Source organism: Acartia tonsa, chromosome 6, assembly GCF_053477335.1.
Source record: "Acartia tonsa isolate MP-2025a chromosome 6, ASM5347733v1, whole genome shotgun sequence".
Classification (NCBI taxonomy): domain Eukaryota; kingdom Metazoa; phylum Arthropoda; class Copepoda; order Calanoida; family Acartiidae; genus Acartia; species Acartia tonsa.
This window is the reverse complement of record NC_137265.1, coordinates 53,439,609-53,464,400: the sequence shown is the minus strand read 5'-3', so window position 1 is coordinate 53,464,400 and position 24,792 is coordinate 53,439,609. Positions and strand designations below refer to the sequence as shown.

Sequence of the window (24,792 nt, the reverse complement as noted above, 5' to 3'; positions counted from 1 at the left end):
TTTATCATGAAGTATAAACCTGATCATAATATAACACAAAAATACTTTTTATAGACAACAAGAGAGGAACAACTACTTTCCATAATTGGATAAAATAATTGTAGTACTTGAAGTTAATTTTAATAAGTGTAGCTTCACTATCATTATTTAGCAAGAAGAAAGGAAAGTACTCAACATTGGGATTTATTAAAAGAAATATAACTGAACTTTATATTGATTAAATTTTTACAAAAACTCTTTCAATTGTAGGCAGTTTTGTTGACAAGAGAGTTGTGTTGACAAAACCAGTGACAGTGTTGATAATATAGAAACTGGCAGATCCTATAAATACTCTAGTCTCAGTGGCTGCCACAACAACACCTGTACACTGGGTTAGGGTAAGTCTTGCCATAGTCATTGCAACTTACAATAACTCTATTTAGCAGAAGATCTCATTAACAGCTGCAATTTAATTCTTCTTTACAGTGAAACTTCAGATAACTGAGTAAACAAATATTAAAAATGTAGTTAAAAATGGTCATGACATGATTGTGTTAATTAAAATTAAATTTGGATAACAATAAAAATTGCTTATTTCTATTGGATAGAAGAGCTCCAAAATTACTTGTGCATTTTGTTATATAATCTTAAAATTTTTATCTAGAAATAGAGGAATCAGGCAGTGGAACTGAAATGGATGGTTGTGCAGGTCCTGGAAGTGATACTAAAAAGGTATGTATTCTGTCTTTAGTCATGGAAATTATACAAAGATATCTTATGACTTTAACAAAATATTGAAAGTTGTTAGGCTAAAAGCATATTCGGAATAAGTATTAATCAAAACTTATTAGCAATCCCATTCAGAAAAATTCAATTTCAGTGAAAAGCTGATGCTATTTTTCTGCTGCTTTCTAGCAAAGGCCAAAATCCTACTCTAATAATTTCTACATAGAAAATAATGATTTAAAGTAGGCGTCTTAACTTTTTTGCTTTTTATTTAAGATAGCTAGCCGGTTCTTTTAGCAAGTAATAGATGTAAAATGGTCCATAGAATTCAAATATGCAATCGTTTTTTTTTTGTAGACCTCTTATTTTTGAAGTAATTTGAGTTTTAAAAAAATAAATAATTAAGTCAGTTTTAAGGTACTAAAACGCAACAAAATAAAAGAAGAAAATTGCCAGTATGAACAAAAATAGTAAGATCTTTAATTTGACACCTTACTTTTAAAATTCTGTTGAGTAATTATTGAAAAAATCTATTTTTTTAACTTTGGTTTAATAAAAACTTTAAACCTAAATATTTTCTCAAACAGATATAAAAAATATGGGTTCATATATACCTTTAGAATCAGAAAAATATTAGGAATCCATTCTAAGCAAAATTGAAAAAGTTTTATAAAACTATAATAAAAAATATAAGTTTATTTTAAGAATCATTATTTTTGGCTTTAAAGGGTTGACTTGAACAAAACCTGAACAAAGGTGAACTGAAATTAGTTTCCGAATGTGAACACATTTTCCGAGGTGTTTCCCAATCTTCGGTTTAATAAAAACTTTAAACCTAAATATTTTCTCAAACAGATATAAAAAATATGGGTTCATATATACCTTTAGAATCAGAAAAATATTAGGAATCCATTCTAAGCAAAATTGAAAAAGTTTTATAAAACTATAATAAAAAATATAAGTTTATTTTAAGAATCATTATTTTTGGCTTTAAAGGGTTGACTTGAACAAAACCTGAACAAAGGTGAACTGAAATTAGTTTCCGAATGTGAACACATTTTCCGAGGTGTTTCCCAATCCTATCTCAATATTTGCTACTAGCTAAAAAACCTTCAAACTTCAAAAAAAAAATCAAAATTTGAATGTATTAACGATTTATACATTATACATTCAAAGTTTTAATTTTTCAAATTTAGATTATTTTTTTTGGAAGTTTGAAGGTTTTTTAGCTAGAAGCAAATATTGAGATAGGATTGGGAAACACCTCAGAAAATGTGTTCACATTTTCCGAGGTGTTTCCCAATCCTATCTCAATATTTGCTACTAGCTAAAAAATTTCAAACTTCAAAAAAAATCAAAATTTGAATGTATTAACGATTTATAAATTATACATTCAAAGTTTTAATTTTTCAAATTTTGATTTTTTTTTGGAAGTTTGAGGGTTTTTTTAGCTAGTAGCTAATATTGAGATAGGATTGGGAAACACCTAGGAAAATGTGTTCACATTCGGAAACTAATTTCAGTTCACCTTTCAGTTCACCTGAACAAAACCTAAACAAATGTACATACACTGTAACAGATATTTTTTAAACACAAGAAACAATAATGCATTTTTAACTGCATTTTTTTGAAGTTTATAAACAGACTGAAGCAAATTTGTTCATACTTTTTCATTCTTTACATGTTATGTAAGTATCACTATTTTTATTGTAGTATCTATTGTACATATTGTATGAACATTATCCTTTTTTTTTTGTCAATTCTATTGGTTAAGTTTTGAGGTGAAGCTTCCTGATTCGTCAATTTTTGAGATTTTTGATTGGCTAGTTTAATAGTTAAAATTAAGTGTTGCCTGTAAAAATATAATATTTTTGGCAATTTTTATTTTTTTAAGTTTTTACTTTTTTTCAATTTTGCTTAGAATGGATTCGTAATATTTTTCTGATTCTAAAGGTATATATGAACCCATATTGTTTTTGTCTGTTGGAGAAAATATTTAGGTTTAAAGTTTTTATCAAACCCAGGTTAAAAAATAGATTTTTTTAATAATTACTCAACAGAATTTTAAAAGTAAGGTGTCAAATTAAAGATCTTACTATTTTTGTTCCTACTGGCAATTTTCTTCTTTTATTTTGTTGCGTTTTAGTACCTTAAAACCGACTTAATTATTTAAAAAAAAAACTTAAATTACTTCAAAAATAAGAGGTCTACATAAAAACCGATTGCATATCTAAATTCTATGGACAATTTTACATCTACTACTTACTAAAAGAGATAAAATCAACCTTATTCGACGTTCACTCAAAGCCCAAAAATAATGGACTTAAAAGTGTATTAAACTGTATATAAGACATTTGCGAATATATTGATACCATTAATTTGCCTCTTAGATAGAAAAAGTATGTTTTTTTAATATTTTTCTCTTGCTACAAATCAAATTTCAAATTTGAGTCACCAAAAATGCTAAACTAATTTTTGCTCTAGAAGAATCAATTTTTGGAGTTAGAAAGTGCTTAATACCTCATTTTAATCGCCTGGCATTGCTTTCTAATATACAGGTAATGACTTGTTTTTTTATGGAACAGCTGACTAAAAAATTGAGGTTTTGTGATAAACCCACTTTTGTTGTTGCTCCATAAATGATATTTTTTTTCCTAATTTTTTTGGCTGTAAAGAAGCTTTATATATTCATATAACATCCACCTAAATTTGACTTTTGATATTTTATTTATAACATCACCAGAGGGAATTGAATTTTGGAAAAAAAATATCAATTTATATTTTACACTGCTATGCATTGTTCTTGTTCTTGTTTCTAAAAAAATTTATATTATAAAAAAAGAATTATTTAACGCTTCTATAGGTATGTTTATCATTTTTCTAGGCTAAATATAACTATAATTACACCATTTTAAAGTTAGACATCTTAACATATTAACACAATTATTGAATCGGTCTGTATTATTAGGCTGGCAACCCTTAAAACAGCTGCATTTCATTATCTATAATACAAAGTAGAACGATGTCTGTCTGTCTGTCTGTCTGTCCGTCTGTCCGTCTGAAGCTTAAGATCTCAGTAACCACTAAACCGATTGGGGTCTACTCTTTAGGGAATATACCTACTGGTCCTGTGATGGTTTTAAGCTATTTTCTTGGGGGGTGGGACACCCCCAACCCCCCAAAAAAATGAAACCCCCCCCAAAAAAAATTTTTTTTACTTTTTCTTTTTAAATCTAAAATACCAAAATTAGGTTGATCAAACCTCTTGGGGCAAAGCCCCTAGAGGCTAGGGGCGAAGCCGCTAGTCCTATTATATATAGTAATTATTATATGTATAAACACACTTAATTTTTTAACTTTTTATTGATGGAATGCATATGTTTCTCTATAAAAATAGATCATCAGTTCCAATTAAGATGTATAAAATAAGAGTTAAAAAAAAATATATATATTTGTCAATGCATTTTGAATCCTTTTAAAAGACTAAATAAGAAAGAAGTGTTAGAAAATTGTGCCCCCTGCGGGGTTTTTTACTGCTTATATCCTCTTAGGGTTGGGGGGGAATTAGCATCTTTATATAAAAAGGGGGAGGTGTTTGAAGAGAATCTTTAAAGAGAAAAAAATAGGTCATATTTTATCATTTGCAGTTTTACAAATTAATACATATTATATAAAGCTTTTTTGTCTGTAGCTTAAGATTTCGGTAAAGTATAAGGATATTTTACTAATTTCCTTACTCCTTTAATTACAGAGCTCCTAGATGCTTGGAGCGCAGCTGCTAGTAAATAAACAAAGTAAAATGATTCCTGAATAATTGATTTACAATTTTAAAAAGCAAAACATTTTTACAATTAGGATGTGTATATCCACGCCATGGTTAGCTCTTTTTGTTCATTCAGGCGTGTTAGAATTAATCTTAAATGTTGGAAGATGATTTTTGTAGCAGTAAGGTACTTAGCAACTTTATAATCATTACTTTATGTAAAGGGATGTCCCGGTGGGGGGGGGGTTAGGGTGTTAAGGGTTATTAATTAATTTGGGGCAACCCCATAATTTTTAATCTTCCCCTTCCCCCCCCCCAAAAAAAAAAATATAAAAAGCTTTGACGTCCTTGCCTCTATTATATAAAGATTACCCCACAAAATGAACATGGGGATGCCCAAATTTAGATATTTTAATCCCCCCCCCCTTCCCCCCAAATCAAAAAGCTTGGACGTCCTTGATTAAGTAAGCTCATTTAAAACATACTGAAATCAATTTGTGTACAACAATTATCCTATTTAGTTTTTTAGTAGTGAAGCTACTCTATAATTCAAAATATTTGTCCGTCCATTGTCTGTCCATTCATCTGTATGTCTGTTAATTGGTATGTCTGTCTGTCTGAGACAGAAAGGGGAAAGCGATATTTTCTCGGCTTCTATAAAAGATAGAAGGCTGAAATTTTAATGGATTAAATATTCTCTCTCTCTATCAATACTCCATATTTTCATCAAGTTTCATTAGGATTTGCCAAAAAACTGGGGTGGGCTATATCGATTCCTACATTTCAAGTTTTCATGATTTTCTCTACTCCTATTCAAGTTAGATGGTTGAAATTCAGGGATTAAATACTTTGATATTTTGCATAATTTTATCAAGTTTTATTGAGATTTACTTATTGGGGTTCTACCTCAAACATAGGAGTCCCAAATGTCGGAGTGGACAAATGCAGGAGTCCCAAACATCGGAGTGGACAAACATAAGAATGGGACAAACGTCAGAGTGGACAAACATCAAGGTGGACAAACGTTGGAGTGGAAAACATTGGAGTGGACATTGCTTAAATAAAACCTAGGAGTGTCTACTATTTTAATAATATTACAATTTTGAAATTTTTTATACCCTTGTCTCCAAAATAATGACTATGGCTGCAGCGCTCAGCCCCCTAGCCTATATCCTAACCTAACCTAACTAAGAAAAGTAACAGGACGAAGGTAGGGGGGGCTGTGTTTATATAAAAAAAATTCAAAATTGTCAAAATATGGTCTCTGGTTTCAGGAAGCCCATTCAATTATGAGAAGTTCACATTATAAGAGCACTCTTATAGCATCCTCTCTATTAGCATTACATCTGTAATGCATTATAGACAGACAGATAGATATTGTAAGGGATCCTACACTTTATAACACCTTGTTTTGCATGGTAAAAATTGTTCCAATAGTTCTTGATATTGATATTTTATTTAAAAATTACAATAACTTGAATATAATGATGTTTAAAAAATGCTGAAATTATAGTTATATTTAGACTAGAAAAATGATTAACATACCTATAGAAGCATTAAATAATTCTCTTTTTAATTATAAAAATATTTTTTAGAAACAAGAACGAGAACAATGCATAGCAGTGTAAAATATAAATTGATATTTTTTTCAAAATTCCAAAACTATCCAGGGTCCTATAAGAAGCATCCATAAAACACAGAACTCAATAGGTACTGTAATGGTCGAAATCTTAAGCTGAAGACAAAAAAGATTACTACTTTATATAATAGGATAATGAAATGCAGCTGTTTTAAGAGTTGCTAGCTTAATAATACAGACCGATTCAATAATTGTGTTAATATGTTAAGATGTCTAACTTTAAAATGGTGTAATTATAGTTATATTTAGCCTAGAAAAATGATAAACATACCTATAGAAGCGTTAAATAATTCTCTTTTTTATAATATAAATTTTTTTTAGAAACAAGAACAAGAACAATGCATAGCAGTGTAAAATATAAATTGATATTTTTTTCCAAAATTCAATTCCCTCTGGTGATGTTATAAATAAAATATCAAAAGTCAAATTTAGGTGGATGTTATATGAATATATAAAGCTTCTTTACATTCAAAAAAAATGGGAAAAAAAATATCATTTATGGAGCAACAACAAAAGTGGGTTTATCACAAAACCTCGATTTTTTAGTCAGCTGTTCCATAAAAAACCAAGTCATTACCTGTATATTATAAAGCAATGCCAGGCGATTAAAATGAGGTATTAAGCACTTTATAACTCCAAAAATTGATTCTTCTAGAGCAAAAATTAGTTTAGCATTTTTGGTGACTCAAATTTGAAATTTGATTTGTAGCAAGAGAAAAATATTAAAAAAACATACTTTTTTCTATCTAAGAGGCAAATTAATGGTATCAATATATTCGCAAATGTCTTATATACAGTTTAATACACTTTTAAGTCCATTATTTTTGGGCTTTGTGTGAACGTCGAATAAGGTTGATTTTATCTCAAAAGAACCGGCTAGCTATCTTAAATAAAAAGCAAAAAAGTTAAGACGCCTTCTTTTACATAAATATATTTTACCCAGTTTCTTTGAAAATGAGTTAGTTATTTGCTTTTAGAAAAAGGACCTAAAATTTAAGATTGCTAAATTAAGGGGTTAAGTGTACATGATTGTATTATAGTAAGAAATTATTTGAAAAGGAACCTAAATGATAAGTGTTAACACAGTATATATTTAGAAGCAAGTTGAGATTGAGTCTACAATTCCTTCTACCAATTGTACTTGTGGATTAGAATTTGGAGTTTGCCCTTTATCATCAGAAGATTCACAATCATCAAATTTAGCTGAAGAATTTAGTAACTTGAGTATAAACTTTCATGGAGCTGAAGGAGAAAATACAAAAATTTTAGTTAAAGAAAAGATTGAAGAGATAAAACAGAAAGTAGCTGATTATTATTATGATCCAGACTGTAAGGTTATAGCCATTCCAAATCATTTTGTAACACCTAAAAAACCAACTGTGTTAGGAATCAAGGGAAGGGAAAAGCAAGATGCTCAGATTTTGGATAAACATCTTGAAGAAAGTTTACATCATGAGCTTGTCAATACAGCTAGAAAATTAAAGATGGAATCATTCATCTTCCTTGGCTTTCAAGCAGCTGATTGCATTCACCAATTAGATAAAAAAGAAAAAAAAAACAGAGACAAGGATAATTTTGCAGAATTTAATGAGTATGAGAAAAGAATGAAGGAGATCTTTGAAATAGAAGATGTTGAAGAGGAGAAATTGAAGTCTTGTATTGAGGAACATAAGAAGTGGAGGGAAAATCCATTGGAATTTCAAAGCCCACAGGACTGGCTGTTTAAACAGGAATAATAATATTTCATATGATAAACTATATATTTTTCCATAAAACCTTATATTCACTTTATCATTTAAGGCACAATCATTTTTATTTTGATCAATTAAATAATCTCAATTTGAGATATCTATAACATACTTTTTATCAAACTTGCTAAAAGATTCTTTTTTGTCTTTCCATTGTTGTTCTTTTTATTCTATCATAATATTAGTTATTATTTAAAAAAATAAAAATTAAAAACTTATGAAATATTAGCTTAATTTATGTTAGGTGCTAAAAAGTCAGGTAGACAGAAAACGTTTCAATAATGAATTAAAGCAACAGGCAATAGTTGTTAAGAACAATCAATCTGATTTCCAGAATATTATCACTGAAAGCTCAAACAAAGATCAGTGTTCTTCTAGTCCAAGTCCTAAAAGAAAAGAGTTGTCTAAAGAGAAAAATTGCAATGCTAAAGAATATCATTATAAAATTGAAAATACTTTCCTATACAAGATCCCTGATGATAAATTAAGAAACTTTTACAAATATCAGTTTTATAATTTTAGCCTGCAAGAAAAAAAGACTGAATGGGACACCATCATGATAGTTCCTGAGTATAGTGCTATCATAAACATAGAGGTCAAACGTGGGTCCAATGATTCTAGTGATAAACTCAAACTACTTAAAGAAGCCTCAGATCAAACAAAACAACACTTTTCTTTCATACAGAAATTATTTGGAGGTATGCTTTCTAAAGATTGGGTTTTTGTCAGAGCTGCCTGTGTTCCTTATTTGACCATTCTTGAAGAAACTACGACTCCCTGTGTTAACTGTCAAAAATTCATTCTACAAGATGAAAATGTTATTGATGTAACACCATGGTTGAAGCAGATATCTGAACATAAACTTGTTACATCTGATAATCATGATCAAACAGAATATGAAAATCTTGTTGCTGAATTGATATATCACATTTCAATAAAGGAGTCCAGTAAATTTGATAAACAAATATCAGATCCATTCACAATTAGCAGAAAAACTGAGAAAGCATTCACTGGAAAAACTGATGGCATATCAGGAGAAAGCTATATTCCTAAAGATATGCTAACTGATGAACAACTAACATTAACAGGAAAGGCTAAAAGAATATCCGGAGAAAGCTCTATTCCTAAAAATATGCTAACTAATGAACAACTAGCATTAACAGGAAAGGCTGAAGGACTTTCAGGAGTTGGTAATGTTCCTAAGAATATGTTGACTGATAAACAATTAAAATTACCAGAAAAGATTGAAGATCTCTCAGAAGAGAGTAATAATCCTGTGTACATGCTCAACAATAAACAACTGCAAGCAGTACACTCACCAGCTGAATTTCTTATCATAGATGGTGACTATGGTACGGGTAAAACATACGTACTAAAGGAAAGAGCTAAAAAATGTGCAAAAGATAATAGTAATGATCAATTATTTTACATTGATTTGACAGCACTTTCACATAGATATTCACATAGTTTTGAAATAGCTGAATCTTCTGCCATGGACAATATAGCTGTAGTAGACTTTGACTCTTATCCTAATATCAAAGTTATTACTGCTAAACATTTAGGGATTAGAGAAATCTCTAAACAAACTAAATTATTAAATGCATTAAACAGTTTTTTAAGAGATAATCTCTGTGATCATTTATTTATTGATGAAATGATAATTGGAGAAATTGTTTTTCCTGACTCTATAAAGACAATATATGTGAACTTAAAAGTAGTAGAAAAAACCTATTCAAGGAGAAGAAAATATTTCAATGAAATTAAAGCAGAGTGGTTAGAAACTATGAAAATGAATCATAATGCTGTACATGTTAATCTCACCAAAAATATGAGAAATTCTCAACAAATTATCCATCTAGCTAAAGCTTTAGAGTCTACTGGACAAACATCTTGTTCTCCTGATACTAATATCATGGGTAACCATAATTTTTACTACAAAAATATTTATGAAATTGATTTTATATTATTAATTGTAGCTGCTGTAAACAAATATTTTATACGCAAACCTAAAGAAAGTGTTGTTATTTTAATAAATAAAAAAGATTATATTACTGAAATGTTTGAATTGTTAAAGAAAAGCCTTTCTTTAACTATTCCAGTTGTCAGAGACTTTAAGGAATACATGGTAAAATCTGAAGGAATATTAGTAACACGTATAGATGAATTCCAGGGTGCTCAAGCAAGGAACATTATCATTTGTGATCCCGACCCAGATAGAGACCAATTAAGGAATATAGTACTCAGAACAATGTCTTTTGCAATTATTATTCTGAAGAAAGGTATAGATATACTGAACAGTTCTGTAGCAATTGAAGATAAAAATCTGCATGAAAATATTTATCCTGATGGAAAAGCTCCAGAGTGTCATCACTATCATAATAAATATAAACATAATATTAGTTCCTTAACTAAGGCAATATTAGACAAATACAAATTATTCGACCAGGATGAGAGTATTGCAATCATTACATACAGAAGAATTTCTAAAGATATTATCAGAGAGGCAAATACCCAGGAGTTTCTTAGTTTATGTATAGAAAAAAGATGGGAACAAGTAGTGGAGAAAATTAAATTAGAAAACAAAGAACTATATGAAGATGTAAAGAGATATATTTCTAGAAATTATCCTGATATATCATGGAGCTACTATCACATTAACTTCCAAGAAAAGAGAAAGGATCTAGTAAACAAGCCAAGACATATCAATTATATTAATATGGATTATATGCCATATATATATTTAAAACAACTCAGTGAATCCAAGAATATCATTGTATTTGCTGATGAAAATATCAATCATAAACATGACTTTGCAGCTTGGGGAAATTATTGGTCACTAAAATGTTCAGATGATAAAACCAGCATTAGAGTTGGGCGGAGAAAGGAGAAAAGAAATGATTATGATACACATTGTAGAAATGTAATTATGTTTTCTCAACCAAAGTTTGCCATAGTTGTACATGATGGCACTTTAAAAATATTCAGTAAACCCAAAAAATCACTAAACCTTATTAAGGATGATAATCTACATGAACACATACCGGTAACAAAAACTGACCAATCAAATCAATAAAATCATATAGTTGAGTGTTTCATATTTACTCCTCTATTTTTAAGAAAATATTACTATGCCATATTTTTTAACAATAATGTATAAATACATTTAATTTAGTATAATAAATAATGATTCATTTTAGACTTTTTATTTAATTTATCTACTTTATAATTTTGTAAGTAAGATTTAAGAATAAAGGTATAAATTCTTTAAAATACAGTAGTAAGGTTTTTTGTCTTAAGCTTACGATTTCATACTAAATTAGTTATTTTTTCTATTTAGGGAAGCTTCATATAGTTCCTGGGATGGTTTTAGGATATCTTTTATTTATATTTAAGCCATTTTGGGTGGTTTTAAGCATTTTTTTTGCCAATTTTTACCCAGCTGAATACAGAGCCCCTAGATGCTAGAGTTTCAGCCGTTAGTCCTATAATAAAAATTAGAAATCTCTGGGAATGCTGGTCCAAATTTGTTATACTTTTCTGGGAATCCTTATGAATGTCTTTCGATTGTTTTAGGCTGTTTTCTTACCTCCAACGCCCTCTACAGATAGTATTGTTAAAAACATCATAAGATAACAATATTTTTATTCAAATAAATGGTTTTGTATTGTTAAAAGCTAAGCTCTTCTATTAATAGGGTTGGCCAGTTTGTCCATTTTGGTTAGTTCTTTTAATCAATTAAAACTTATTATGATTGTTCTATCGATTTCAAACTTTGCATGGTAATTCCTGCAGTAGTTAGGTACGATTTAGAAAGTGTAACAATTCTATTATTGTTACCAGAATGTCCGTTAAAAACATGTTAAATTTTAAATTTTTTGACAACAATTTTTCATGTGATATAATTATCTCATTCAACTGATTTCTGAAATACTGATTCCTAGGAAAACATATTGCAATATCATAAGCGAAGCTTCTCTATAGTCAAGTCCTAAAATGTAATTATGTCCATAAACAGTGTCCTGTATTTATCCAGTGTTAGGTGTTAATGTTAGTTTTTCCTACCATTTCAGAGTTTTGGAGGAACAAACTGACCAATAAAAGAGGTCCAATCTAGCACTCAAAATTTAGAAAAGGCATCGCTTAGATGTTTTTTTACTTTTTTTTGATATGAATCTATTTTTGATAATCAAGAAATCTATTCAAAAATAATGTTCTCCTAAAAGCTACTCTAAATATTAAAAGGATAAATTCTTTTTAAAAGCGAAGGTTTTCTATGATTAGGGTCGGTCCGTCCGTCCGTACGTCTGAGACAGATAGCTTTTTTCGTTAATTTAGGCATGTTAGAATTGTCCTATCGGTTTCAAACTTTGCATGGTGATTCCTGTACAATATTATAAGCGAAGCAACTCTATAATCAAGTCCTAGAAATTTAAGTAGAACATTATCCTGTATCAAGAAGTTTTTCAACAAATTTACTCACAATTTTGCTTTGACTCTTATTCATTTATATTCTGATTATTCAGTTCTGACACTATACAAGTGTTAATGTCCATGTGTCCTATCGTTTTAGAGCTTCGCTTTTATGAATGTTGTCATCCTTGTTTTAGTTCTAGTTACGTTAAAATACATTTATGTGACAGTCTGTCTTTCCGATTTAATAAAAAATTTATAAAGAACACAAAAATGTCACATAAAATAAATAAAACAAGGATGACAACATCCACAAAAGCGAAGCACTGAAACAGTATGACAAGCGGACATAATTTTGAATAATCAGAATATAAACGTATAAGAGTCGAAGCAAAATTGTAAGTAAATTTGTTGAAAATTGCTTGATACATGTTAATGTTTATGGACATACTTACATTTTTAGGACTTGGTTATAGAGTTGCTTCGCTTATAAATATAATATTGTACTTTGTTGTCTCAGAAATCAATATACCAAAAATCAGATCAAATGGATAATTAGATCACATAAAAATTAGTTGTTAAAAAAGTAGAAAAATCAACATGTTTAAAATGAACGTACGGACATTCTGGTAATGATTATAGAGTTGCTACATTTTTTTCTAAATCGTACCTAACTACTACAGAAATCACCATGCAAAGTTTGAAATCAATAGGACAATTCTAACATGCCTAAATTAACGAAAAAAAGCTATCTATCTCAGACGTATGGACGGATCGACCCTAATTATAGAAAAGCTTCGCTTTTAAAAAGATACAGCAAATAATTTCTAGATATCAAGTTATTTATAGTTGTTAAAATCTAAGAATGTTTAAAAAACGTTTTATTTATATACAGAAATGCATAATTATATACAAGTTTTAAAATTTGTGTATTTTCTAAAATATTGAAACTTTTCAAAAATACAAAAATATTATAATGGACATAGATTATACATGGATATTTTAAGAGGGAAAAGTTGTCGCCAATTTAGGTAGCTAACATGTACATCATTTATTGGTCAGTTCTTTCATGCAGTAGAAAAGGAGGGGAAGGGGTTAGGGAGTGTGGTATCGTTATTTTAGTCAGCTACAAGTTTAACTTTATTAGATTACATGATAATCTGTTGTAAGATCCAACTTCCAAGTAATAATAAATCCATTATTATTTTAGCCAGCTACAAGTTTAACTTTATTAAAGTCAATTATAATCTTGTGTAAGATCCAAGCAATAATAAATCCATTATTATTATCAAGGATGATAACTACCAATAAGGCGAAGTTGAACACAATCAAAGAAAATAAACATTAACATCAAGAGGGTGACATTTAACAAAGTAGAAGTTTCAGAAGTCTGAATTAGTTATTGTCTGTTTGAAATTAGACAATGGTCGAAAAAACTGATATAAATTACCAATGAAGATAAACAAAATAACCCCTTTTTATAGATTAAATTAATTGGTTTGAAAGTTAGGACACTAAGTTTGGCAAAGTTTTAGGGCTAACAAAACGATAAAAAAATCCAGAATAAAACCTTCTTTGAACAAAAATCAATACACTAGGAGTCAAATACAATAAATCATTCCACAAACGCTAGATTAATAAGCAAAGAGACAACCGACTGGTCATAGTTAGTTATGGAACCGTTTCATGGCCTAAAGAATCATCGTTGCTTTCATATAAAGAAAACCCGGACCCATTATTTTTTTATATTTTGAAATAAACTTAAAAACAAGGATGACAACATCCATAAAAGCGAAGCACTGAAACGGTAGGACAAACGGACATTAACACTTGTATAGTGTCTGAACTGAATAATCAGAATATAAAAGTAAAAGAGCCGAAGGAAAATTGTAAGTAAACTTGCTGAAAAACTGCTTGATACAGGATAATGTTTATGGACATACTTACATTTTTAGGACTTGCTTATAAAGTTGCTTCGCTTATAATATTGTACTTTGTTATCAACACCAAAAATCAGATCAAACGGATAATAAGAACACATAAAAATTTGTTGTTAAAAAAGTAGAAAAATCAACATGTTTAAAATGAACGTACGGACATTCTGGTAATGATTATAGAGTTGCTACGTTTTCTAAGGAATCACCATGCAAAGTTTGAAATCGATAGGATAATTTTAACATGACAAAATTAACGAAAAAAAGCTATCTATCTCGGACTGCCCGAGAAAACCTACTTGTCAAAATTAGTTATGGAACGTTTTATAACCTGGACATACAAAGTGATTTAAAAAGTAACTTTGTTACATTAGAAAAATAAAATGTTTTTGAGTAAAAACTTTTAAAAAAATATTTATAAAATGATAGACCCCAGTGAGGGAGAGGACATTGGGCTGTTTTTAAACTAGTCCCCAAAGTTTTATAATGACGTTTTTTTTATTCGGTGGCTTCAAAACTTTGGGGACTTGTAATGCATTTTTATTGGTCTACTTAAAAAGTTGAATGTCCAAACGTCTACGATTCTACAGAAGGGGTAATTCTTGTGTATCATCGTTGGGGATTTATATCAATTTATCAGGTTGTTGTCTTATCCCTGTAGATCCCTAGATACACCCCCCACCCATAATATACCTTCATACTTTTTGGTTGTTTGATCAATATAGCTTCCTCAATGCTGCATACCTTTTTAAAAGCGAAGCTTTTCTATAACTAGGGTCGGTCTGTCCGTCCGTCCGTACCATTTTTAAAAGCGAAGCTTTTCTATAATTAGGGTCGGTCCGTCCGTCCGAGACAGATAGCTTTTTTCGTTAATTTAGGCATGTTAGATTTGTCCTATCGATTTCAAACTTTGCATGGTGATTCCTGTGATAGTGATAGGTACGATTTAGAAAGCGTAGCAACTCTATAACCATTACCAGAATGTCAGGACGTCCATGTTAAACATGTTGATTTTCTACTTTTTTAGAACAAATTTTTGTGTGATCTAATTATCCGATTGTTCTGATTTTTGGTATACTGAGTCCTAGGACAACATAGGACAATATTGTAAACGAAGCATCTCTATAATCAAGTCCTAAAAAGTATGTCCTTAAAAATTATCCTGTATTTAGGCAGTTTTTCAACAATTTAATTAAAATTTTAAATTAATTAAATTCGACATTTATACATTTATGTTCTGATTTTTCAGTTCTGACACACTACAAGTATTAATGTTCGTTTGTCCTACCGTTTCAGAGCTTCGCTTTAATGGATGTTGTCATCCTTGTTTTAACAGGTATAAAGGAAAGAATACATTTTGATTCATTAATATTTCTCGCATCGTTTTATGCACAGTTTTTGCGGATATAAAAATGAATTAGGCTCGGGATTTAAAAAAAAATGGTTTTAATCTTAATGATTAAACATTTTTATATCTGTAGAAAATTGGATATAATATGCTAGACATAATTTTTCAGTATGACCGAAAACCGGTTCTAATCCACCGATGATAACCTCCATAAATAGCAAAGCACATAGATCGTACAAACGAAAAAAGTGAATGATAGAGCAGATGTTTAGGAAGAGAGAGAATATGCGATCAATTATATAAAGATCACGAAACCTTTAACCCTTACAGATCGGGTCCCAATTCCCACCTTAATAGATCGGGGGGGGGGGGGGGGGAGGGGGTTAAATATTGACCCCCCCTCTATCTTGGCTCCTGTTGCAGTTAGAGACATAAATTTTTTTCTGGTGGTTCATGTGCATATTTAGAGAAAATTACTTTTTCTAGTCATAGTGGTCAGACCGCTCCTTAGCCGCTTTTTAGCGGCCAGCCGCTAATTATTAAAACAGCTGTAGAGCGGCCAATTTTAAAGCTAGGATCACCAAATTTTAGGTGGAACTTTAATTTTTTATAACTAAGAAAATACTTTTTCTGACCATCGCCGAAAAACGGCAAATAAAATACGGCGGTAAAACGGCGGTTGGCGGAGCCAATTAATATTTTTATCTGTTTCTGATCACAATAAAAGACTACATAAAAAATTTTGTTGGTCTAGAGCTGTTTTGAAATTCGGCGGCTGGCAGCTTACAAACGGCAAAATTGCAAGTAAGAAATAGAAAATCGGTCAAAAATCGGTCAAGGAGTGGTCAAACGGTCATGACCTTACTACTCACGGAAATTTATTATTGCTCAAGGATGTACCACAAAATATTTTAGGTCTCTAGCTGTAATAGAAGTCACGATATACATGATATAAGTCCTTAGTAAAAGCAGGACACAAAATCGGTCAGGAATCGGTCAAACGGTCATAAGGCCACTATTCTCAGATGTTCATGGATATCCTAGTATTCACCAAAAAAAAATTTGGGTCTATATCTCATACACAAAAGTCACAATGAAGAAATTAAGATTTATTTAGAATTTTTTCTAAATTTGGGGCCACCTAACTAACACAGACCAGAGGTGGATTCTTAAAAAAAAATTTGCCCCACTAATCGCTTAGTGGGGCAAAATTTTTTTTGTGAAAAATCCTCCAAAATCACATAAAAAATCTACAAAAATTTAATAAAATCTTATGTTAATACCTTTTTATGATTTTGTATAATTTTTGTAGATTTTTAATGTAATTTTGGTGGATTTTTAACGAAAACAATTTTGCCCCACTAAGCGATTAGTGGGGCAAATTTTTTTTAAGAATCCACCTCAGATATCTGTAGGAGTGATGATAGCGTTTACCGCTATTCTATACCTTGCGTTATCAAAAGAGCAGATTTTAACCTATCTATCCTTTGAAATTAGAAGACGTACGTATCAGCCTTCCTAACCTGCAAAGCAATCCTTTAAATGTTGGTTCAGTAAGTAGTTAATCCTAGTCCCGACTCTCAAGGAAACCCAATTCTAACCGATAAGGTTCTCCCTTTCTTAACGGCTTGCCACTAATTCCCTTGACAGTGTTATATTCGAGCTAGGTAAATTATAGAGTAGTTTTCAAACGAGTTTACCAATTAATAACTAATTCCTTATTATTTTATAATTTTATTTTACAAGACTTATTTAAACACAAAACAATCACAAGATATTAATTAGATTTTAATTAGATTACAAGATCTCAAGATTTAATAATATTAGATTTATATAAATGGTGGAATAATACTAATGAATTTATTTACAAGACAAAACAATTCAAGATTTAATGATATTGGATATATAAAAGGTGGAGTTATACTTATGAATTAAAGGACAAGACAGAACAATTTAAATTCAAAATGGTTGCAATAATTTAGAATAAGACCAAACAAAATTGTACACAAAACTTATTTAACACAAAGAATTATCAATTAATGTATACTTAATTACAGACGTGATAGGTATACCTATCTCAATGGATTATTAATTACTTAAGTATTAATTACTATTCAAAGTTATTTCTTTATTTTAAAATGATAATCAATCAATAGCGTCGGACTTTTAATGAGGCTTTAAAACAAATCTTTTACTTAATGCTTAGTTTAAGATTTAAAATTAAATAACCAACCAATGGTAATAAATGTTATCTGAGGTTTTGAATAAATGTTACTTGAAACTTTAGCTTAGGATTTTAAACTTAAAATCAATCAATAGTGTTAGAATTACTAAGGCTTTAAATAAATGTTACTTGAAACTTTAGCTTAGGATTTTAAAATTAAAATCAACCAATAGTGTTAGAATTACTAAGGCTTTAAATAAATGTTACTTAAACTTTAGTTTCGGATTTTTTAAAATTAAAATCAACCAGTAGTGTTAGAATTACAGAGGCTTTAATTAATATTACTTAAACCTTTGGCTTAATGAAATTGTTATCAAATGTCAATTATTTCAGGTAGTCAAATTCAACCACTGGTGTTTGGAATATCCTTGGATATGATTAAGGTAATTTAATCAAAGTTTTTGTGGTAAAACTTACTGGATTTCTATAGATCTGGAATTAATTTTCTATGGACTATGTTCTACAAGTGAGATGTTTTAAGTTTGATGGTTGTAAGAAGAGTGAGGAATTTCCAGAAATCCCTTCCTTTTATACTTTTGGGGACGCTTGTTGCGCCCCCTAGACGTCTGGTTTTAACCATAATTAATGGCCATCTTGGCTATCTGTTGCTATGATTGTCACATATCAGACGTCTAAGCTTTTGTGGTTGTTGGTTTTAGACGTCTAAATCACTGATATTTTCACTTTCTAACATGGTGAAATTTGGTATACTAGACGTCTAGTTTTTGATCTGTGGATAACTGTTTATTGGGGTTGTCACTTTTTAGGGTAAAACTTTCCCTTTTTTCACTTTCTTTCTGTCTTAACAAGTGTATGAGTCACCGGGTTATGAACCCTGGTGTGTGACAAGTTCATTGACTGCTTAAAACAATCTCATTCTGACAACCATTCTTCCACCAAAGGCCTGTAATATTTTAAGTTTGATTATAAAGGAAAAGGTTGTGGTTTTTAAATTTAAAGATGTGATAAAAAAACGAATAAATAATTTGTTGATTTTGAACTTTTTTATCCTTGTTACAATATTAAACATTTTTTTAGGATACTACTTGGATGTTGCATTTTGGACAAGGACAAGCTATGTTATAAGGTAAGTGTTTTAAAGCTTACTTTTTACATTATATTCCACTTTACAAAAAAAGGAGAAAAAAAATTAATTAGCTTGCCAAGTATATTTTTTTTTTGCATAAAAGAGAAAGAGAAAAGAAAAGGAAATTTTTTATGTAGTACCTGTAATACTAAAATTTTGGTGATTTATTCTTTGTTGTGGGCAATGATGATTAGGCGGGAAATCTCTGCTAGGGTGATCTTGTATGCGATCCTGCTGGGTAGGATCAAGCAACATGCTCCCTGTGGCATGCAGTTTAGGAGCTCTCGGAAGGTGATGGATGAAGACAGGTATAGTCTGTATACTGTTTCTTCATTGGTTTCTGTGAGGGATCTGATGGTCTGCAGTATCTCAGGCAGGCGATATGCGCGGGAGTAGGTGGATATTTGCATTAACAGGTGACGTTTTGCAGGAACGGTGTGGTTGATCAACAGCATGCTGGGCAGTATCAGGTATCGGTTGGTCATCTTCTCCAGGTACTTGGTGGAGAAGTTAGGAATTGTGCTTAAAACTTCTCTGTTGGCATGATGCCATAGGGAACACATTTCTCCTTCGGGAGTGAGCGGGTAACGTTTGGGAGGCTCCAAGACTTGGAATTTGAAGTTATTCAAAGTAACAGAGACAATACTGCGATCTTGGTGAATGTGCTTCAAGGAAGGAACCCACGAATGTGGGCAACTCGTATTGGCGAGTCTCACCAAGTTGGCTCCCTGGCTATATACCATGGTAGGCACATATAAGCCCTGAGTTATGGCGTATGAGGTTGTTTGGGCCTCATACACTGTCAGCTGGTCTGTCACCAAATCCCAAGTGCATGATTTAGCTGTCCCCCTGGAGAAGTTTGATACATGACTCAGCTGGTAGGTCTTGATAATATTATTACTTAATATTATCTGGGGACAGCTATTCTTCAGAGTGCTCATGCCTTCTTGGTTTACTTTCCCCATATCCCGCGTTATCTGTGGAATACTGGTCATGTTGGTGTTGATCTGCTCGACCACAGCTAATGGGGTAGGATAGATCATGTTGGTGAAGTATGCTCTTCTTTCATTTAGGTCGCTGACTGTGAACCCGTCCATCAGTCTTCGTTTCAGTGAGTAAATCTTTTTGCGCTTGGAGGGTTGTTCTGCTGATGGAATGGGCGCCCTTGTTTTAGGGGTTACCTCTGTATTAGGAGGCGAGTTTGGGGCTGAAATTATGTATTTAGGGCTTCCAGGGGGGGTCCTAGGACCAAAGTTGGGTTCATAAGATGGCGAATTTGAAGGTCCGGGGGGGCATTCTGGGGACTTTCTAGGGGGCGTGTTGGCGCGTGCTGTTCTCTTAGGGGATGGGGGGTTGTAGTCGGGGCTGGAGCCACGGGGTTTTGTCCACGAGTAAGTCTTCTTTACGCGTTTATTAGGGGCGCCGCCGCCTGAAACATTTAAAGTATAAGTTTTATATAGTATCACAGTTAGTTTACATTGTATCACATTGAGTTACAATAAATTTGGGAGGAGCTTTGCTCCTTCACTAAAATTGAAATAATATATGTTTCTATCAACAAAATGATATGTGTAGAGATAATTTTCGAGTTTGTTTACATATGATTTTTGGCGGTGAAAGGACAATGGAGAATAATTTATATTTACATCAAAATATAGTTATTTTGTGGTTAAGATTTAGCATAAGTTTAACAATGTTTACTAGTAAGTGCAGGGGTTGGATATTGGAAGATATTTTCATATTTAATATTGAAAGAAAATTTTCATTTTGATATTACAAAATAGATTTTATTGGTAAATTTTAATATTTTAATAAGTTGATAAATTTGTAGGGTGTTATATATGGAAAATAAAATATATATATAGATAGGTTGAGAGATAAATATTACAGTGTAGTCATAATACAAAAAAATTCAGGGGGGGGGTAAATGGGAAATAATTTTGTGGGTCTCCAAAAGAAAATTTTATAGATAGGGTGTGAAGATAAATGTTAAATTGTAGTTAAAATAATAAAAAGAATGTGGGGGGGGGTGGTAAATGGGAAATAATTTTATGGGTCTCCAAAAGAAATATTTATAGATAGGATGTGAAGATAAATGTTACATTGTTGAAAGCTTACAAATTATGGAGGGTTGGGTAAATGAAAAATAAATTTTATATATCCCCAAAAATAATGTTTATGGATAAGTTTTAGCGATAAATGTTACAGTATAATCAAAACATTACAAAATGTGGAGGGGGGGGGTAATTGAAAATAAAATTTTCTATATGTAAATTAAGCCTTATAATTGATGTGTAAGAAGAAATATGTTATTGGAAAATTAAATTTTTGTGTAACAGTAACTTTTAGATTAGCTTGCCTACAGATTATCAATTATAAATGATAAATCTACACTTTTTGTTCGGTTCAAATTTTTAATAGGCTATTTGTTAGCGAGATATAAATATGAAAAATAATAGAGTTACCTGATTTTTTAGGACTTGGTGGATCTATTGGTTGTATTTCATCGTCCGAAAAGCAGTCATATACTGGCTGTTTCTGCGCCATCATTGAATATGAGTGCTGTATTCTTCCCTTCCCTCTCGTTTCCGGATCCTAATGAGTTAAGTTCTGAAGATCTTGGAGCCGTTGAAGGGGTGGTTCTTGATGGGTCTGGCAAAACTGCTCCCAGGTAATCTGTAAGACATATAATATGTAAGGGAAAAAAAATTGCATTTTTTTTGGAAAATATCTATTTATAAAAAAAAAATCTTATTATTTTAGAGGTTTCCGAATTGACTTGAATACGTGGTTGCTTATTGCAATTCTCGTCCTTGTACTGTTGTTGGTCTTAACGCAAATGTGTATGGTTTTCGTTAAGTTGGGAGGTATGTTTCTAATTTAATTAAATATTTATGATAAAGAATATATTTTAACTTTGCTATCTGTATTTTTAAATTTCCTTATACGGAAAGGAGAGTTAAAATAATGCAAGCGCTGTATGCCGCGTAAAATTTTTTACTAGTAATGAACTAAAATTCGCGTGTGTTTCATTGTTTATATAAATTATTGGAGTGAGGATATTCTTTGTAAAACAATTTTTTAATATTTTAGCGTTATTTGAACGGTGTTTTCGACGGACAAACAATATTCGGCGAGTGGAGGAGGGAAATGGAGCCCACATTGAAATGAATCCGTTAAACCCTGCTGGAAATAACATCTATGATGATGTTGAGTTCTAGAGAGTGAATTCAAATCGTATTTAATAAAATTATACAAGTTAGTTTAAATAAGAGGTCAACAGAAAATTTGAGGATTTTATTATATTTAATATAAAAATTTGAAAGTAATTTGGGTATTTTTATATGATAAAGCTTGTATAAATTTGTGAAATACGACCTAATTTCTGTGTGTTTTCTATTTAAGAACATTATAAAAAAAATTTTACCTGATTTTTCAGTACTTTAGTAATAAAGTTGATCTAATGATCTCTGTAAGGCAGAGTAATGATAACAAATGTGATTTTAATTATTAAAGTATTTTTCACTGAGTATTGTGTCTATCTTTTTAACTTTTGTAACTGTTTTCTTCTATAATTATTCACTATAACTTGAATATGGTTTTTGCTTTCAGATTTATTGCGAATATGGATATCTATTCTATTTTGTTTGATGTCGGCGATGAAACTGGAGGTCAGGATTTGGGGGCCGGCGATTTTAAATCGGAGTTTGAGGGGGATGGAGGAGACGGGGGAACTGTGTTGGTCGGTGGGGCTGGCAATTCCACGACGATCAATGTGGTGGTGGGGGGAAGTGTCTTTGTGATCTGCGTTCTCACAATGTAAGTAAAATTTTTTATTGTTGGTTAATATCGTTATTCTTGAAAACAAAATAGCAGTCTAAGAATTGTTTTTGTGTGAAGTTTATCTTTGCTATTTTTGTGTTGGCTTCAACAAAGAAGGGTGTGTTTTTTAGGTTGACTAAATCTATGTTTAAGATTCCATTCGGGAAGTCTATTGCCTGTAAAAGTAAACCGTGTTCTAATTGTGGGCGTTCGAGCTGTATTAAGCATAAAAATCTGCTATCAAAATTAATCTCAATCTTTGAATCAAGCTTGGTATGGCCTGGCAGTATAACAAATGATGTAAGGGAGGTTAAGTAGTAGTCTGCCTTTATTTGTTCTATTTTAAAGTATGGGGATCCGTGGATGATTAGTTCGTACATCTAATGTTTTTTTTATTTGTTTCAGGCTGCTTCGGATGCTGTTCAAGCGTTTATGGAGACAATCCACCGGTAAGATTTGTTCTTAAATTTCAAATGGGAATTGGGCTTGATTGTTTAAAATGAAACGTTTGAACAAGTAGTTTATTAGTTTGTAGGTACCATAAATGTAAAATAATACAGATGAGATTAGGGCCGTCACTAGAATAATTGCTACTGGCAGTAAAAACAAGATTGCTATCAAAATACCGATAAATTGGGCTGGGTTCAGTTCATCAGTATGGTTGATTACAGTTTTCATAGATTGATTGTTTGTTTTTAGCTGCCAACCGAGATCTCAACGATGTTATCGGGTCTGGAGATGCTGCGGGTGAACTAATCCAGGTACATTTTTTTAGATTCTGGAAAAGAAATAGTTATTTTGTCGAATATAATTAAGAGGGAGATGCAATATAATCAAAAAAGATATACAATTTAAGAGTTATAATGCAAGAAAAAATACATAAAAAACGAAATATTGAAGAAAAACTTAAAAAATATAATATTTTTTTAGCTGGAACCTGTTAATGTCAGCTCCAAGACCTGCACTCAGCCCCGTCCCGGCCTCGTGAGAAAGGTAAGAATAGGGTTTAATTTATTAATGGTAGGTAGTTAAGCTTTAAAGAATATTACGCAATTTTATTCGGTTCTTTAAGAATATTTTATTATTTTAGAGGTTGACTGCGTTCGAGCCGAGACGGATTAATTTTGTAAGTTTGTATTTCATTTCTTGGTGTGGGAGGGGATTTTGAAGGATATTAATAAGTAGTTAAAATAATTTCTAAGTTATTTATAGGTTTAGTTAGTAAATTTCTCGATTAAAATCTTATTTAATATTTTAGGATGAGGTTTGAAGCGTTTGTGTTTTCAAGAAGGATTACTACTACCCACATATCAACATAGTTGGGGGGGGTTTAGTTTAAAAATGTTTTTCTTCTTAAAAATACTAGGGCTAAATTTAGGTAAAACATAAGTAGAGATTTTCGATGGGTTAAGTTATTTATTTGTTAGAAGGGTTTAAGTTTAGGGTACGTATTTAATATAGGATTAGCAGTTGGATAAGGAAAAAAAATATGTTGGATTGTATTAACTTTTAGGGGGGGTAGAAAAATAGGGGGGGAGGTTGTAGAATAAAGGATTGTAGTGGTTTAGTATATGAATGGAAAGAAATTTTACAGGATAAAAGGAAACGAAAGTAAAAAAATTGTGGGTAGGTATTTAAATACGTAATTTTAATTGTAAATAATGTTTGGAAAGGTGGGGGGTTAAATTTTGGGGGGGGGTAATAAAATTGAAAGAATTAGGATTTCTTTTCGGGCGTAGAGATTTAAGTTAGGACGAATTTAATTTTAAGTTGGGGGTTAACTTTGGGGGGGGGTAATAAAATTTAAAGAATTAAGATTTCTATTCGGGCGCAGAGATTTAGGACGAATTTAATTTTAAAGTGGGATATTTTAAAATTTAAGGAATTAATATTTCTATTCGGGCGCAAGGATTTAGGTTAGGATGAAAATAATTTTAAGGTGGGGGTTAAATTTGGGGGGGGGAATAAAATTTAAAGAATTAAGATTTCTATTCGGGCGCAGAGATTTAGGACGAATTTAATTTTAAAGTGGGATATTTTAAAATTTAAGGAATTAATATTTCTATTCGGGCGCAAGGATTTAGGTTAGGATGAAAATAATTTTAAGGTGGG

General features: G+C 31.0%; 2 protein-coding genes and 1 long non-coding RNA gene across 4 annotated transcripts; all 3 read left to right on the top strand.

Moving 5' to 3' along the window:
• The first annotated feature begins 672 nt into the window (after positions 1 to 672).
• Positions 673 to 7,843, top strand: LOC145323164 (uncharacterized). Its single transcript, XM_080165558.1, has 2 exons — positions 673 to 711; positions 7,205 to 7,843. Exons 1-2 carry the CDS (start codon positions 673 to 675, stop codon positions 7,841 to 7,843), a joined length of 678 nt encoding a protein of 225 aa, XP_080021684.1.
• A 9,806-nt stretch (positions 7,844 to 17,649) lies between these two features.
• Positions 17,650 to 21,371, top strand: LOC145322943 (uncharacterized). The gene is made up of 3 exons (XR_013880844.1): positions 17,650 to 18,154; positions 18,810 to 18,858; positions 21,336 to 21,371. It is a non-coding gene; the product is annotated as an uncharacterized LOC145322943 (long non-coding RNA).
• Positions 21,372 to 21,374: 3 nt separating this feature from the next.
• On the top strand, positions 21,375 to 24,366 carry LOC145322942 (uncharacterized). 2 transcript variants are annotated; one of them, XM_080165337.1, is made up of 8 exons: positions 21,376 to 21,529; positions 21,622 to 21,725; positions 21,952 to 22,677; positions 23,086 to 23,129; positions 23,380 to 23,441; positions 23,611 to 23,673; positions 23,771 to 23,806; positions 23,939 to 24,364. In XM_080165337.1, the coding sequence occupies exons 3-8, from the start codon at positions 22,454 to 22,456 to the stop codon at positions 23,948 to 23,950; spliced, it is 441 nt and encodes a 146-aa protein (XP_080021463.1). In that variant the 5' UTR covers positions 21,376 to 21,529; positions 21,622 to 21,725; positions 21,952 to 22,453; the 3' UTR covers positions 23,951 to 24,364. The 2 variants fall into 2 exon arrangements, with proteins under 2 accessions (XP_080021464.1, XP_080021463.1); XM_080165338.1 differs by lacking the exon at positions 23,771 to 23,806 and having other exon boundaries at positions 21,375 to 21,529; positions 23,939 to 24,366.
• Positions 24,367 to 24,792: the final 426 nt, after the last annotated feature.